The sequence below is a fragment of the Castor canadensis genome, chromosome 4 (assembly GCF_047511655.1).
Source record: "Castor canadensis chromosome 4, mCasCan1.hap1v2, whole genome shotgun sequence".
Classification (NCBI taxonomy): domain Eukaryota; kingdom Metazoa; phylum Chordata; class Mammalia; order Rodentia; family Castoridae; genus Castor; species Castor canadensis.
Genome location: NC_133389.1, coordinates 50,856,229 through 50,873,043, shown reverse-complemented (window position 1 = coordinate 50,873,043; position 16,815 = coordinate 50,856,229). Strand labels below are relative to the sequence as shown.

At 36.8% G+C, this 16,815-nt stretch overlaps 1 protein-coding gene across 8 annotated transcripts in view; it reads left to right on the top strand.

Moving 5' to 3' along the window:
* Esco1 (establishment of sister chromatid cohesion N-acetyltransferase 1) overlaps positions 1-16,815 on the top strand; it is a 109,544-nt gene that overhangs the window by 10,453 nt on the left and 82,276 nt on the right. For all 8 annotated transcript variants that reach the window (XR_002213781.2, XR_002213780.2, XM_020186397.2 and 5 more), the window contains exons 2-4: positions 6,842-6,931; positions 12,446-12,545; positions 12,688-14,799. Coding sequence is in view for 6 of the 8 variants with exons in the window: in XM_020186397.2 (XP_020041986.1) it covers positions 13,273-14,799 (1,527 nt within the window). In the remaining 2 variants the exon portion in view is untranslated. The remainder of the gene's footprint in view (positions 1-6,841; positions 6,932-12,445; positions 12,546-12,687; positions 14,800-16,815) is intronic.

Sequence of the window (16,815 nt, the reverse complement as noted above, 5' to 3'; positions counted from 1 at the left end):
ACTCAAATTACTGAAATAAGAAATGAAAGAGGTGACATTACTAACAGAAGTGAATATTATGAATTGTATGCTAATAATTTTGATGATTTACATGAAATTGAAAAATTCCTAGAAAGACACAAACTACTGAAACTGATTGAAGAATGAGAAAATCTGTGTAGATCTATAACACATAGGGAAATTGAGTTATTAGTGATAATAACAACAAAAAAAATACCAGCCTGAAAGAAAAGCTCAGGCCTATTTAGCTTCACTGGTAAAGTCTACAAAATGTTTAAAGAATAACACAAACTCTGTAATCCTAGCTACTTGAGAGGCAGAGATCGGGAGGATCGTGGTTTGAAGCCAGCCCAAGCAAATAGTTCATGAGACCCTATCTTAAAAATACCCAATCCGAAAAAGGGCTGGTGGAATTGTTGAAGTGATGTGAGGCCCTGAGTTCAAACCCCAATACTGCCCCCCCCAAAAAAAGAGAAAAAAAGTTAATACCAATCTTTCATAGACTTTTTGAAATTAGAAATTAGAAGATGAAGGAACATCTCTCAGTTCATTCTGTGAGGCCAGTGTACTGTTACCAAAATTAGAGTTATCACAAAAAACTTCAGATTAATATTTCTTATGAATATACACATATCAGTTCTCAACTTAATACTTATAAATTAAATCCAACACTCTATCAAAAGGATTACACACAGTGACCAAGTCAGATTTATTCCAACAGTGCAAAGTTGGTTCCACATACAATAATCAGTTAATGAGAGACACCATATTAACAGTAAAGGAAAAATACATAATTACCTTGGTAGATACAGCAAAAACATTTGGCAAAATCTGATAACCTTTATTAAAACCACTCATCAAACTAGGAATATAAAAGCATCTGTGAAAAATACGCATCTGTTATTATACCAAATGGTGAAAGACCAAGATCCTTCCCTGTAACATCAGAGCAAGGTCAGGATGTCTGTTCTTACCATCTCATCCTTCTACTGGACCTTCTAGCCAGGGAAGCTAGGCAATGACAAGAAGTAAAAGGCATCCAGATTGGAAAGGAATAAATAAAACCGTATTTACAGATGACATGATCTTACATGTAGAGGATTCTAAGGAATCCACAAAAACTCTATGAGAATTAAATTTAAGTTACAGAGTACAAGATCAGTGTACAAAAATTAGTTGTATTTCTGTATACTATAATCAACCACCTGAAAAGAAAATTAAGGAAACAATTGCTGGGCACCAGTGGCTCACACCTGTAATCCTAGCTACTCAGGAGGCAGAGATCAGAAGGATCATGGTTTGAAGAATAGTTCTCGAGACCCTCGACCTTGAAAAAACCCATGACCAAAAAAGGACTGACAGAGTGGCTCAGGGTGTAGACCCTGAGTTCAAACCCCAGTACTACCCCCAAAACAACAACAACAACAACAACAACAAAAGACCTTTTTTTTTTTTTTTTTTGGTTTTGTTTTATTTGAGACAGGGTCTCTTACTATGTAGACCAGGCTGGCCTTAAACTTGCAGTCCTCCTGTCTCTACCTCTCAAGTGCTGGGATCACACCATGCCTGGCCCTATGAAAACATTTTCATTTATTATTTAATTTTAATCATTTTATTACTTTTTTGGTGGTACTGGGATTTAAACTCGGGACGATATGCTTGTTATATAGGTGCTATACCACTTGAGTTGGGCCTCCAGCCCAGCAATTTTTTTTATAATAGTATCGAATAGAATAAAATACTTAAGATAAACTTAACAAAAGACTTTCTAGGCATGCGTTCTGAAAATCACAGAACATCATCTAAAAAATTAGAGATGACCTAAATAAGTGCTGATTATGTATGTTCAAGGATCAGAAGATTCAAGATGGCAATATTCCTCAAATTAGGCTACAGAATCAGTGCAATCTGTATTGAAACTTACAACTAGGTTCTTCGCAGAAATTGAGCAATTGATCCCAAAATTCATGTGGAAATGCAAGGGATAGTGAATAGCCAAAACAATCTAGAAAAAGAATTATAAAGTTGTGTGTATGGGGAGGGAGACAGCTCACATTTCCTCACTTAAAAATCTACTAGAAGGGACTGGATATGGTGGCACATGCCTGTTACCCAAACTGCTTGGAGGCAGAGATGCAGAGATCAAGACTGAGACCAGTCTGGGCAAAAAGTTAGCAAGACCCCCATCTCATTAAACAGGGCAGGCATGGTGGTACCCATCTGTAATTCCTGCCATACAAAGGCATAGGTAGAAGGATCGTGATGTGAGGCTGGGCTGGGCAAAAAGCAATACCCTGTCTGAAAAATAACTAGTGTAAAAAGGGTTGCAGCCATGGCGCAAGTGGTAAACACTTGCCTAGCAAGCCCTGCCTGGCAAGTAGGAGGCCCCGAGTTCAATATCCAGTATTGTGAAACAAAATAACTTACTAAAAAGCTACAATAATCAACACTATTGGTACTGGCATAAGAGCATATAGACCAGCGAAAGTTTAGAGTCAGAAATAAATCCATGTGCTTACAGGTTTGTTTGTTTTTAATAGAATTTTCAACAAGAGTGCCAAAGTAATTCAGTGGGTAAACAGTAGTCTGTTAACAAATGGTGCTCAAACAACTGGATATTTACATGCAAAAGATTGTGTTTACTCCCACCTCATACAAAAATGAATTCAGAATGGATCAGAAGTCTAACTATAAGCTCAAACTACATAACTCAGTTCTCATGATCTTGGGCTAGGCAGTAGTTTCTTAGGTGACACCTAAATCACAAGCAGGTGTGGGAGAATAGATTAAACACATAACACAAAAATAGCATTGTCTGTTAAGTGAAATACTAAAGTAACCTACACTAAGCAAGCCTAAACAATAGCCTAGGGATAAATCGATTTTTCACTACTCTATGCAGCACATTACTGAACTGCAATGTGGTCACCATCTCAAACTCATACCACACCAAAAATTTGGTTTTTTTTTTTTTTGGAGGTGTTAAGGTTTGACCTCAGGGTCTCATCACACTAGGTAGGCACTCTTACTGCTTGAGCAAACCACCAGCCTTTTTTTCTGTGTGTGTGTGTGTGTGTGTGTGTGTCTGTGTGTGTCTGTGTGTCTGTGTGTGTGTCTGTGTGTGTTGGGTTTTTCCAGCTAGGATCTGGCAAACTATTTGCCTAGGCTGGCCTTGAATGAGCCTCTTGATCTCTGCTTTCCGAGTAGCTAGGATTATAAGTGTGAGCCACCAGTACCCAGCCCAAAGATTTGGTTTGTCTTAAAAAATAATCACTACCTTCTTTCCCAATTGCTACCTACAAGAAAGAGGTATACTTTCTTTGCTAATTGTTGGTGAGCTTGACAATAAATGTGACTTACTTAGGCCTCATGGTGAACGAGATATAATTCCTTTGCCCACAAGCCTTCGCCACTTTACTTGCCTTGGCCCATGAATGTTAGCAGAAGTGATGAAAACAGTTTTAACATATCTGTGAATCTGGGCCTGCCCTCTTATAACTCAACTATGACAGTAAGAAGAGTTTCACCAGGAAGTTGCTGTCCCTTCAATCTAGGTCCCAGAATAAACATAAGTGGTAGAACTGAGTCAGTCTCCAAACAAGAAGACTCCCAGGGCTGGAGGCATGACTCAAGGGGTAGAGCATCTGCCTGAAGCCCGGAGTTCAAAACTTAGTACTACCACCACACACACACACACACACACACACACACACACACACACAAACCCATCAAAAGACAAGCCCAACCCACAAGGAGAAATAGAGCCCACCTATACTTATATGTTAATTAATAGCGAAAGCTTCTTTGTAGATGTGGAAGGAAGATTGATATTTTTAGCTACTAAGTTCTAACCAAGTTTCTCACAGAGCAATTTACTTTTCCAGGAGACTCCAAATTTTCCAAAGATTAGAAAACAATAATAGCAATAACAATTTGAAAAATTAGAAAAAGCTCTTTAACTTCCTTTAATTAGGAGGGATATGATAGCTCAAAGGCTGTAATCCCAGCTAAGCAGGAGGTGATGATAGAAGGATCAAGGTCCCAGGCCCATCCCAGACAAAAAGCATGAGACCCTGTCTGAAAAAAAAACTATAACAAGAAGGTTGTGGAGGTGTGACTCAGTGACTCAACTGGCAGACGCAAGGCCCTGAGTTCAAACCCCAGTACTGACATTATTACTACTAATACACTACTACTAATAGAACAGCAATATTCTTCAGTACTTTGATGCTAAAAATTAAAAAAAAATTTGATGGTACTAGGGTTTGAACTCAGGGTCTTACTCTTGTCAGGCAAGAAGAATTTTAATTTTTTCAATTATCAATTATCTGGGTGCATGCCAGTAGTTCCATTTATTTGGGAGGCTGAGACACAAGGAGCACTTGAGCCCTAGAATTCAGTGCCAGCCTGGGCAACATAGACCTATATCTTCAAAAAAAAAAAAACAACAGAAAAACCCCAAAAACAGTTGGTTTACGTCTGTTTCCTTCTATTTCTAATTTAGGGGGTGGGCACTAGTGGAATTTGAACTCAGGGCTTCATATACTATATCACTTAAGTCATGCTCCCAGCCCTTTTTTTGCTTTTATTATGTTTCAGTGGGGTTTCAAGTTTTGTTCATGGTCTCAGATCACAATCCTCCTACATAGGACTCTCATGTAGCTGGAATTGCAAACTCACAGCACCACTTTCTGCCTGGTGGCCTCCAACCACGATCCTCTCTATGTCCACGTCTATAGTAGCTGGGATTATAGGTATTAGCCACCTCACCTGGCTCAATTTTTAAATATTTTCTTTTCTTTTTTTTTTCTTTTTTTTTTTTTTTGGTGGCACTAGGGTTTGAACTCAGGGCCTCACGTTTGCTATGCAGGCCACTTGAGCCACTCCACCAGCCCAAATTTTAAATATTTTAATACAACAAATCATTTGGCAGTTGGAACCTATACTGAAAAAGAAGTAGTGATACACATGTCAGTAGACTGTTCAGGTATACTGAGGGCCACTTAATGCTAAGTCATTAACACTGTACAACTTAAATTGCCATTTCTATCATATAAAATCTTGTAATCAAGGATCAAAATGCATTCTCTAAACTAGTGACAAATTAATTGGACCCTCTCTACAGACAAAAGCTAGCTTATCAATAATGATATGAATTTGTGGACCAAAAAATAATAGAAAATGACCACTATGGAAAACTCACAATAACACGTTTTTCTATAGAAAGATAATTAGAAGATACATGTTAAAAAGTACTCAAAAGCACCCAATTTCCCATAGTGCTTTATAAGGAAATCCACTCACATTATAATTGTTAAGATACTTAGCATGTATGTCATCCAACATATCTTAAGTTTGAAGTAATTAAAAAAAATTATTGGCATGTCATTTCCATATAGTAAAATTCACCTCTTTAAAGGCTAGGGCGTGGCTCAAGTGGTAGAGTGCCTTTCTGGAAAGTGCAAGGCCCTGAGTTCTAAACCCAGTACCACCATAGAGAAGAAACAACAAACCTCATCTCTCTCTGTTTTACCACCATTTATTGGTTTTTAGTATAGTTGCAGAGTTGTGCTAAATCACAACTATCTAATTTCAGAATACTTTCGTCACCTCAAATAGGTGTCCCCAGGAATCATTTCTCTCTCCCTCTCTCCCCTGCCAACTACCAAGTCACTCTTTGTGCCTCTGGATTTGGTGATTCTGGACATTTAACAGAAAAGGAATCATACAACATGTGACCTTTTGTGACTAGCTTCTTTTACTTAGCATGTTTTTAAGGTCAATGTAGCATGAATCAGTGCTATATTGAATTTTATGGCTAACCCATTGTGTGGATATACCACATTTTGTGTATACATCTATTATTTGGAAAGGCTTTTTCTTGGCAATCCTGAATAATGATTCTGTGAACAATCCTGTATGTGTTTTTGTGTGTACATGTTTTCAAGTCTCTTGGGTGGTACCTAGGAGAACTGTTGGGCCTCCTGGTGAATTTTATGCTTAATTTTTTGAGGGATTCCATTTCAGCTGCCCCATTTTATATTCCTACCAGATATGTGTGAGAGTTCCAATTTCTTCATGTCCTTGTCAACATGTTACTATCTTTCTATCTTAGTCATCTTTTTGGGTATAAGTGGCATCCCATAATTTGATTTGCTTTTCTCTAATGGCTGGCAGTGGTGAGCTTCCTTTCATAGACCATTGTGTCTTTAATGGCCATTTGTGTATCTTCTTTGGAGAAATGTCTATTCATTTCCTCATTTTAGAACTGATCTTTTTTCATTTTGATTTTGAGTTGTAACGGTTCTTTATATAGTTATGAAAGTACTATCAGCTATATGATGTTTCTCCAATTCCATGGGGTATCTTTTCACTTTCTTTTTTTTTTTGGTGGTCATGGGGTTTGAACTAAGGGCCTCAAACTTGCTAGGCAGGTATGCTACCACTTGAGCTACTCCACCAGCCTTGTTTGCCCAGGTTGGCTTTGAACTGCAATTCTCCTGATCTCCGCCTTTGGAGTAGGTAGGATTACAAGTGTGAGCTACCAGCACCCACTGTCTTTTCACTTTGTAGATGATGCAAAAGACTTTTTTTTCCCCTTGTGTGTGTGGGGGGGGTACTGGGGTTTGAACTCAGGACCTTGTAGTTACAGGCAGGTGGTCTACCACTTGAGCCACACCTCCAACCCTTTTTATGCTGTAATTATTTTTAAGGTAGTCTCATGTTTGCCCAGGATTGGCCTCAGATACTATTGTATCCAGCCAAAGGTCCTTAGTTCTGATAAAATTTAATAGTTTGTATACCTCAGCTACAGAATTCTTTTTTTTTAAAATGTCCCCAGATATACAAGAAGTAATTTACAGCATCATTCAGTAGAGGCAACATCATCAATCAACTTCAAAAGGTGATATATGATTTTCATTTCCTAAAGGTAAGTGGCTTATTCTTTTATAGTTTTGTGTCTTCTAAGATGGTTACTTAATGTGCCAAATATACTTCATATTTTCAGGGAAATGTAAGTTGTATTCTCATTTCTTGACAGGGGTATATGTCTATGTAATAAAATGGATGAATAGTGAAAAGTAAGATCTTATATTCTTTTCCTTTTTATTTTTTTGGGTGGGGGGTGGTGAGGCAGCACCTTTTTTTTTAGAAAAATACTTTGGCTTTTGTACAGGGCTTTCATTTTCATATAATTTTTAAAATTATATGTCATTTTCTGTATAAAACACCTGTGTGAATTTTGTCTACAATTGTCTCTACTTTGACACGATTGCATGGTAACTAGTATATAACTGTGTTATCAGTTATAGAGATAGGGTTATATTGATATGGTTGTTTGTTGAGGGTACCAGTCTTCTGTTTTACAGTATCATAATTTATTTTGTAGTTATATGTGTCTTTTTTTTTTTGTGGGACTGTGGTAGTATGTTTTAGTTATTTTTTTGGTGGTTTTAGGGTTTGAACTCTGGGCCTAATGTTTGCTAGGCAGGCACTCTTCCACTTGAGCCACTCTGTCAACCCTGGTTTTTTGTGTTGGATATTTTCGAGATAGGGTTTTGAGAACTATGTGCTCTGGCTGGCTTTGAACCACGACCTTTCTGATCCCTGCCTCCTGAATAGCTAGGATTATAGGCATAAGTGATTGGTGCCTGGCTCTATTTTTGCTATTTCTTGCCAGCATTTTACCTTCAAGTTTTTGGATCTTTTTTTGTTAGTTTGTTTTATAGTTCTGGGGATCAAACCCAGGGCCTTGTACATACTAGGTGAGTGCTTTTCCACTAATATATAACCCAGTACTCCCCCAGTTTTGTCTGTTAAACTTGGCTTCTGATTTTTGATAAGGCTTGAAAGACCTTTCCCACTCTGAAAATAAATATTAAAATTCTTCCACACTTTAATATGTTTTTGATATTTTGACACATGTATATGTGTGTATATACATGTATGTGTGTTTGTATGTGTGTATATATACACACGCACGTGTTGATGTATTTATTTTTTGGGGGAGTGGGACTGTGGATTGAACTCGGGGCTCCACACTTGTAAAGCAGGTGCCCTGCAGCTTGAGCCACACCTCTAGTCCATTTTCACAGATTATTTTTGGAAATGGGAGTCTCTAGAACTATTTGCTCAGGTTGGCCTTAAACTGTGATCCTCCTGATTTTCAGCCTCTCAAGTAGCTAAGATTACAGGCATGAACCACTGGTGTCTGGCTGATATTTTGATTTTTAATGGTTAATTTTTATCTGAACATCGTCTTACTCATAAACCAAAATAAATAAACCAGATGGCCCAACGCCAATTGTTGAGTAATCTTTTCTTCATTAATTTGAAATTAATAAAATTGCTAGTACTAAATCCGCTTGTGCATTAAGGCCTATTTTTGAAGTCTTTCTGTTTTATTAATCTGTGTCAATTGATGTGTTGGAATTAAATTGCTAATTATTGTAGCTTAATGTATTTTAATATCTGCAAGGAGAAATTTATCCTATTTTTTTTTCGGGGGGAGGGAGGGACTGGGGTTTGAACTTAAGGCTTTGCACTTCCAAAGCAGCCTGGATTGCTTGAGTCACACTTGTAGTCCTACCCTATTACTTTTTTTAAGTTGCTTTCTGTGTGTGAGTGTATGTTATGTGCACATGCATACTTACTATAAGTAGGTATGTGGCATTTTCTTCTATTACATATTTTAGTCATTGTTTGTATAGTTAAAGCTTTTGTTCTTTTTTTTAATTTTTTTTTAAAGTTCTGGGGATAAAGCCGTGGCCTTGTATATTCTAGGAAAGCACTCTGTGTGGGCTGTATCCTCAGACCTTTGTTTTTCTGAGACAGGGTCTCACTGTGTAGCTCAAGGTGGCCTTAAACTCCAGATCTTCCTGTCTCCAGGTTTCTAAAGTGATGGGATTATATACATGTACCACCACACATGGCTCTAAATCTTTTTGAATTAATTAGTTTTGAGACAAGGTCTTGCTGTGTAGCTCAAGTTGGCCTTGAAATTGCTATCTAGCCCAGGCAACTCGAAATCCTCCTGCTTCCACCTCCTAAGTGCTGGAGTTATATAGGTGTGTACCACTGTGCCTAGCTGAAAACTTCTTGCGTTACAGCTTGATAACAATACTTTCTCTTGATTTGTACACTCTAAAAGTTGATGATACAAGAACAATGTATTTGAAAAATATTATCAGTCCTTCAGTTGCTCCCTCATTCCTTTTTAATTGGCATAAATAGAGAATCAAGAATGACTATAGAGCTGGGGGCATGGCTTAAGAGGTAGACTGCATGCCTGGCAAATGTTTAAACCCCAGTACCACAAAAAAAAAAAGGCTGTATATCTGCATTATCAACAGCAGTTCCTTTTAAAATTTCTTTTTAATTGTTTATACTAAGATGTATTCATATAGACTTCAGTAAAGGCACATGCAGTCTTTCTCATTTTTTGTTTTTTGGCTTCTGAACACCTCTTTTCTTCAAAGACCTTGATTCATTTTAACATACTTATTTTGTGGTATATACTCTAGTAGACCCTAGAAGAAGATGTGTAGGAGGTACAATTTGGACACCCTACATATCTGAAAATACCTTTATTCTAGACTCATGCTTAATTGCTTGGGTAAAGGATTGTATATAGGAAAGAAATTTCTTTTTGAAGGATTTTTCCTATTGCAATTCTGATTTTTTTTTTTCTCTCTCTCTCTGGTACTGGGTTTTAAACATAAGGCCTCCTGTTGCTAAGCAGGCCCTCTACCACTTGAGCCACACCCCCCAGTACCTTTGTGCTCTAGTCATTTTTCAGGTAGGGGCTCATGTTTTTGGCCAGGTAGGCCTCATACTGTAATCCTCCAAAGGATCACAGGTACGTGCCACCTCCCCCAGCTTGTTGGTTGAGATTGGGTTCTCGCTAACTTTTTGTTCCCACTAGCCTTGAACTGCAATCATCCCAATTTCTTCCTCCCAGGTATCTGGGATTACAGGTGTGAGACACCATGCCTAGCTTATAATTCTGATTCTTAATTGTGCAGTATTGAGGGGTTCCCTTCTATAAGTTTGGGGGGGGTCATCTGTTTATGGTATGCTTAATTAAAATCTCTTAAAATCCATTTTGGTAGATGTTCTTGGCCCTTTTAAAGTGAATACATCCTTCAGTTCTAGGAAAAATTTCTTGAATTTTTACTACTTCTCTTACTTTGAACAGTACTGGGGTTTGAAATCAGGACCTGTATTTGCTAGGCATGCATCCTACCACTTGAGCCACGCCTCCGGCCCTTTTTGCATTTTTTGCTTTAGTTACACCTTTCAGATAGAATCCCTTGCTTTTTGCCCTGGCTGGCCTCTGATTGTGATCCTCCTACCTACACCTCCTACATACCTGGAATTAGAGGTGTGCACCAATGCACTGGGCTTGCACCATTTTTTATTTATTTATTTTTTTGGTGGTACTGCAGTTTCAACTCAGGTCCTTATACTTGCTAGGCAGGCGCTCTTACCACTTGAGCCACTCCATCAGCCCTTTCTTGTGTTGAGTATTTCTGAGATAGGGTCTCTTGGAATTATTTGCTTGGAGCTGGCTTTGATGTCTGCCTCCTGAGTAGCTAGGAGTACAGGCGTTAGCCACTGGTTCCTGGCTAGACTTGTTCTTTGAAATAGGGTGTCGGTAGCTTTTTTTGCCTGTGCTGACTTTGAACTATGATTCTCCTATTAGTATCTGGGATTACAGGTATATACCACCATACCAGCCTTTTCCTTCTGTTTTGTAAAACTCCAGTAACTGGCCTGTTGGACTTCCCTGGATAGTTACCTATTTTTCTTCTCATTTTTCCCTGTTTGCTATTCCAGCAGTTATTTTTTTTGTTTTGTTTTGTTTTTTTTTGTGGTACCAGGGCTTTAAACTCAGGGCTTTGCACTTGCTAGGTAGCTGTACTGCTTGAGCACATCTCCAGCCTTCTAATTCTCTTTTTGATCTGCTATGTAGATTTATTTACCCTTTACCTTCTAATGCTTTTATTGATTTGTAAAATAATTTTGTCTTATACTGTTAGTATTCTTGAATATTTGTATCAGATGAATTGGCCTTTTTAGTTTTTGTCTCTGTAGTTAAAAAAAAAAACAACTTTTGTTTTGAGCAGTAATTAGGGTTTGAACTTGGGGCCTCAGGCTTGCTGGGAAGGCACTGTGCCACTACCTGAACCACCCCATCAGTCCCTTTATGTATTAGATATTTTTGAGATAGAGTCTTGTGAACTATTTGCCTGTGCTGGCCTTGAATTGGAATCCTCCTGATTTCTGCCTCCTGAGTTGGTAGGGTTACAGGTGTGAGCTACTTGGTGCCTGCTCAGTGTATTTGTTCAAAGCTACTTCTTTTCTTCTATGTTAAGGTTTTTCTTTTTATAGTGACTCTTTGATCTTTTAGTTTCTATCCCATAATATGTGGGGTAGGCTGCCAGCTTCTTGAAGATTGCTTTTGAGTAGGCAAAGAGAGGAATAGGTTTTAGCGATCAATATTTATACTCGTATTTATTCCTTTGTTTGCCTATATGCTACTTCTCCCCTTAACCTGTTCTTATTGAACCCCAAGAGCAAAGACCTTTTGCTTCACTTCCTGTAGATACTTCCTCTTTTTGTGGTGATAGAAAAGCAGTCTTCTGAGTGCTGATAATTGCACTTGCAATCTAGAAGTCTATCTGCTTTGTGTGTGCGTGCGTGCACATGTGTTTATGTCAAACCCTGGGTCTCTTGCATGCTTGGCAAGTGGTCTACCACTGAGCTACATCCTCAGCCCTTTTTTTTTTAAGCCCCATTTTCTATAGAGCTTAGTATCACCAATTTCTGAGTTTTGGAGGATTCTGTGGTCTGTATAGAGCTCTGCTTCTCCACTTTCTCTGTTTCTAGCTTAGGGTTCAGGTTGACTGGAGTCTGTTAGATCAGTTATTTGTCTTTTTTAGCCCCATACTTTTTTTTAATTGTTGTCTCTCTTATTCATTACCCTTTGGGTTACTGCTTTTGTCTTATTTTGTTTTAATGCCTCTCTCTTTTTCATAGCATGTTTTGAATGGGAATAGGAGTAAATGTTTGTGATTAAATCTGCCCTCTTTACCTGTCATTTTTTCCTTACGTATATATGTGTATTGTTTTTCCCCAAATAGGATTTTACTTTTTCAGTGTAATCTAATCTGTTTTATGATTATATTGTAAAATTTTCTGTTGTTTTTTAAAACTTTTTTCCACAGCATAAAGTGGATGCATACTATTTGATTGGATTTGTGTGTCATAGTTTACTTCAAGGTAGAAATGCTAAAATTAAATGCTATGTTTATTGTGAACTCTGAAAAAAAAAAAAACTAATGGTGGGACAGGATAGAATTATACAGTGGTATAATGAGAGCTGAATAGATGATTACATCTTTTATCTTTTTAAACATTTAAAAAATACCTTTTCTTTTAGGTGCTGTATAATGTGTTAACAGGTTATAAGGAATGGTTTTATCAGATTTTCATGAGTTATGGTGGCTGAAACATCAGTTCTATCTTGTGGGAAAAGAACTGTAAGTAAACCTTAAGGAATAAACTTTTAACTATTCTGTGTTTTTGTTTTAGATTTTATTTAAATCAAGGTTATTTCTGCATACTCTTAGCATTGCTCTATTTCATGGGTTATATATTAATTTTTATTTTTTAATTTTTCAGAAATGGCAGCACAAAAGGAAATCTATATTAATAGGGTACTTTGTTAAACAAAGGAGGTTAAATAAGAGCCACAGACCAACATACTCAGCAAACAAGGAAAGAAACGTGTTAGCCATAAGACATGTTTCAAATGAATCAAAGTCTAGTAACTGTAGACTTCAGAAGAAAAAAGTTTTCAAAAATTTTGTCAAAACAGACAGGCCAGTGATAAATAACTCCTCCAGAAATAGGGCTAGGCCTGAAACTAAAATTAATTGAAAAATTAACAAAATAGATTGAATGTGAATTAAGTTTCTTTTCATAAAGTTTCTAAAAATATCAAATTAGAATTAAATTTTCTTCCGATTTCTAATCTTGTTCAATGTAAAGCAAACATGCCAGCTTTTCTTATGTCCTAGAAATGACACACAGAAACCTTACTTGAAACAAACTAGTATTTTTGTGGAAAATGTGTATCAGCATAAGTTAAAGTTGATTTTCATGACCTACTCCTCAGTAGTTATACTAGATACTCAGCGTTTGTACCTACCAGAACACAAACAGTCCTCTTAACTATTCAGAAAAGGAAGACATTACTCAGGAATAATGTCCATTCAGGAGAAATCAAAAGAAAATTCCTCCAAAGGTATTAAAGAAAGTGAAGATAAGAATTTAGAAGTAGAAAGTCAAGATTCTCAAAACAGTATAGTAAAAAAATCAGGTCCAAAGAAAGCTGTAAAGTCACTGGTTAAAATAAATCAACCTGAATCAGGAACACGCATGAGTACAAGGTCAGCAAAGGTAACCTCCAGTGACAAAAAAGCTACTAAATCCATTAATAAAAATATGGTAACTGTGAAGGGACATTCACAAGAGTCCACCAAAAGGAAATTATGTCAAAAAAAATTAGTGCATGAAACTTCTAAAGCAAATGAGCAGCTTAACCGGAGATCACAAAGACTACAACAGTTAAAAGAGTGTTCCACAAGGTCTTTGCGCAGTAGAGAGATTCAGAGTCAAGATCAAGCAGTTAAACAGAGTTTGCCACAAACAAGAAGAGAACACTGTAGCAGCAGTACTCAAAATAAGTCTAATAAAGTTAAAATAAGTCAAAAGCAGGTGAAAAGAAAAATATTGGAAATAAAATCTGATTGTAAAGAGGATGGAAATTTAGTAACTAATGAAGTAATAAAGTCCCCTAAAGGAAAAAAACGCAAAGTAGAACCTCAGACAGCTTATACTTGTAGTTCTCGATGTGTTCAAGGATCTGAAAAGTGTCTTCAAAAAACTACTACTAGAAAAGAAGAAACAAAACTGGTGCCTGTAACTTCTGAAATAAAAAGATCAAAAGTGGCTACTTCAGTGGTCTCTAAAAAAAATGAGCTGAAGAATTCAGTTCATACACAAGTGAATACTAGCACAAAATCCCAAAAAAGTCCACAGCCATTAGTGCCTGAACAAAGTGTAGATAATGAGTTGGAACAAGCAGGAAAGAGCAAGCGTGGTAGCATTCTCCAGCTCTGTGAGGAAATTGCTGGTGAAATTGAGTCAGATACTGTAGAGGTAAAAAAGGAATCACAAGTGGAAAGTGTGAAGGAAGAGAAGCTTACTGAAATAAAATTGGAAGAGACTGATGTTGAAAAACAAATGCTTCATCAGAAGGGAACAAATCAGGATGTACAATGTAACCGATTCTTCCCCAGTAGAAAAACAAAGCCTGTGAAGTGTATACTGAATGGAATAAACAGCTCAACTAAGAAGAACTCCAACTGGACTAAAATTAAACTCTCAAAATTTAACTCTGTGCAGCAAAATAAGTTGGACTCTCAAGTTTCCCCTAAATTGGGGTTATTACGAACTAGTTTTTCATCACCAGTTTTAGAAATGCATCATCCAGTGACTCAAAGTACGTTTTTAGACACAAAATCACTTGATAAAAATATGACTTGCCAACAGGAAAAAATGAAAGAAATTAAACCTGAAGAAGTTAAAATTAATGATATTACAGTTGAAACTAGTAAAATTTCAAAAAGGGCTCCTGAAAATTGCCATTTGGATAATCAGATAAAACCTTCTTCTGACCCACCATTGGATAATCAGATGAAACATTCCTTTGAATCAACAGCAGATAAGGTAATCAGTTTTCATTGTGCTCAGTAACAGTGCCTGAGTACTTTCTAATAAGAAATAAGCATGTGCAGTATATGTTAGCTTAAGAATTAAGTAATAAAATTATGAACTCAGTCTTATAGCGATAGAACTTGGTGACTCCTGTAGATGTTTCACTTTTATGCAGATGTTTCACTTTTATGTAGATGTTTCACTTTTATGTAGATGCTTCCAGTGTTCATTTTCACCCTTTATTTTGTGGAAAGTCCAAATCTATTGAATGACAGCTTTTCTTTTAACACACTGATATACTTCATATTTCTATTTATTATAAGCACAGAACCACCCCTCCCTTCAATATCAGCAGTATTGAGAAATGATGATGGTTAGTAAGGCTGAGTATCCAATAAGTATGGATTTTAATTACTAAGACATTATGAATTTTAAGGCTCAATTATTTTATGATCTGTCTTTTAAATCCATAACTATCTGATAATGGAGAATGGAGTTACTAGTAACAAGTCATTGTTCTTGTTTTTAATTTTTCTGCTTTGATTTTTTTTTTTAATTTTTATTGTTTTATTCATATGTACATACAATGCTTGGGTCATTTCTCCCCCCTGCCCCCACCCCCTCCCTTACCACCCACTCCGCCCCTTCCCTCTCCCCCCCAACCCCTCAATACCTGGCAGAAGCTATTTTGCCCTTATCTCTAATTTTGAAGAGAGAGTATAAGCAATAAAAGGAAGGAACAAGGGTTTTTACTAGTTGAGATAAGGATATCTGCTTTGATTTTTAAATGTTCCTTTTTTTTTCAAAAATATGACATTCAGAAGTAATGTTACATGTTTATTTTAGCATTGGCAATACAGACCACAAATTATTTCCCTCTTATTTCTGTTTCCATGAAATAGCCAGTGTGGATGGAATTTAGAGTATATATTTTTTTAAAAAAGATTTTTTATTGTGATATATTCATTATATGGTGGGGGCATTTGAAATGACAGTTCCAGTCAGAATTATATTGTACATTATTTACATTTCCCCTATTGTCTCTCCCCCTCAGCCCCCTCCCCACCCACCCAAAGCAATTGGAAGAGGTTTTTTAGTTCTGTTTCATATAGGTATGTTAAGTCCATTAACCATATACCATCACCTTAATCTCCTTCCCTCCCCCTCCCCCCTCCCACAAGTACCCCCCCCCCGAAGTATGTTCTTATTACTTAACTAATTGCATATCTGCTTTGACAAGGTTCTAAAAGGCTATAGAGAATAAAAAGATGAATATGATATGATCATTGCTCTTAAGAGTTATTGATGAATCAGATAACTGATAAGGGCATGAAAGAGGTACAAACAAAGTAGGCACAAGGGAATTAGAGAGGACGGCCTCATGGGAGAGGTTAATTTTTGAGTACTGAGTTGAATTTTTACAAGTGAGAAAGGTATTCTAGATCAGGACTGTCTATGTATAAATGTAATGTAAGCCACATAGATAATCTTAAATTATCCAGTAGCTACAAAAAAATGGAACAAAGATAAGTAAAATTAATTTTAATATATTTTACATATATACATCTGTCATGTAAAATACTATCATTTCAATATACCAATTTAAAAACAATTTTTTTTTGGCAGTACTCGGGTTTGAACTTAGAGCCTGCTACTAGGCAGGTGCTCTGCCACTTGAGCCACTATGCCAGCCCCATTTTGTGTTGATTATTTTTGAGATAGGGTCTCTCAAACTATTTGCCTGGGCTGGCTTTGAACCGTGATCCTCCTGATCTCTGCCTTCTGAATAGCTGGGATGACAGGTGTGAGCCACTGGTGCCTGGCTTTTAAAAAAATTATTAATGACATACTTTACTCTTTCTTGTGTGTGTGCTTAAGTTTTCAGAATTTGACTTGGTTCTTTTTTTTTTTTTTTTTTTTTGCTTACAATGCATTTCAAGTCATACTATCCACATTTCAAATGCCCAGTAGTTCAGTTGTGGCAGTGACTTCCATATTAGGCAGTGAAGTCCCAACATTAAACTCTGA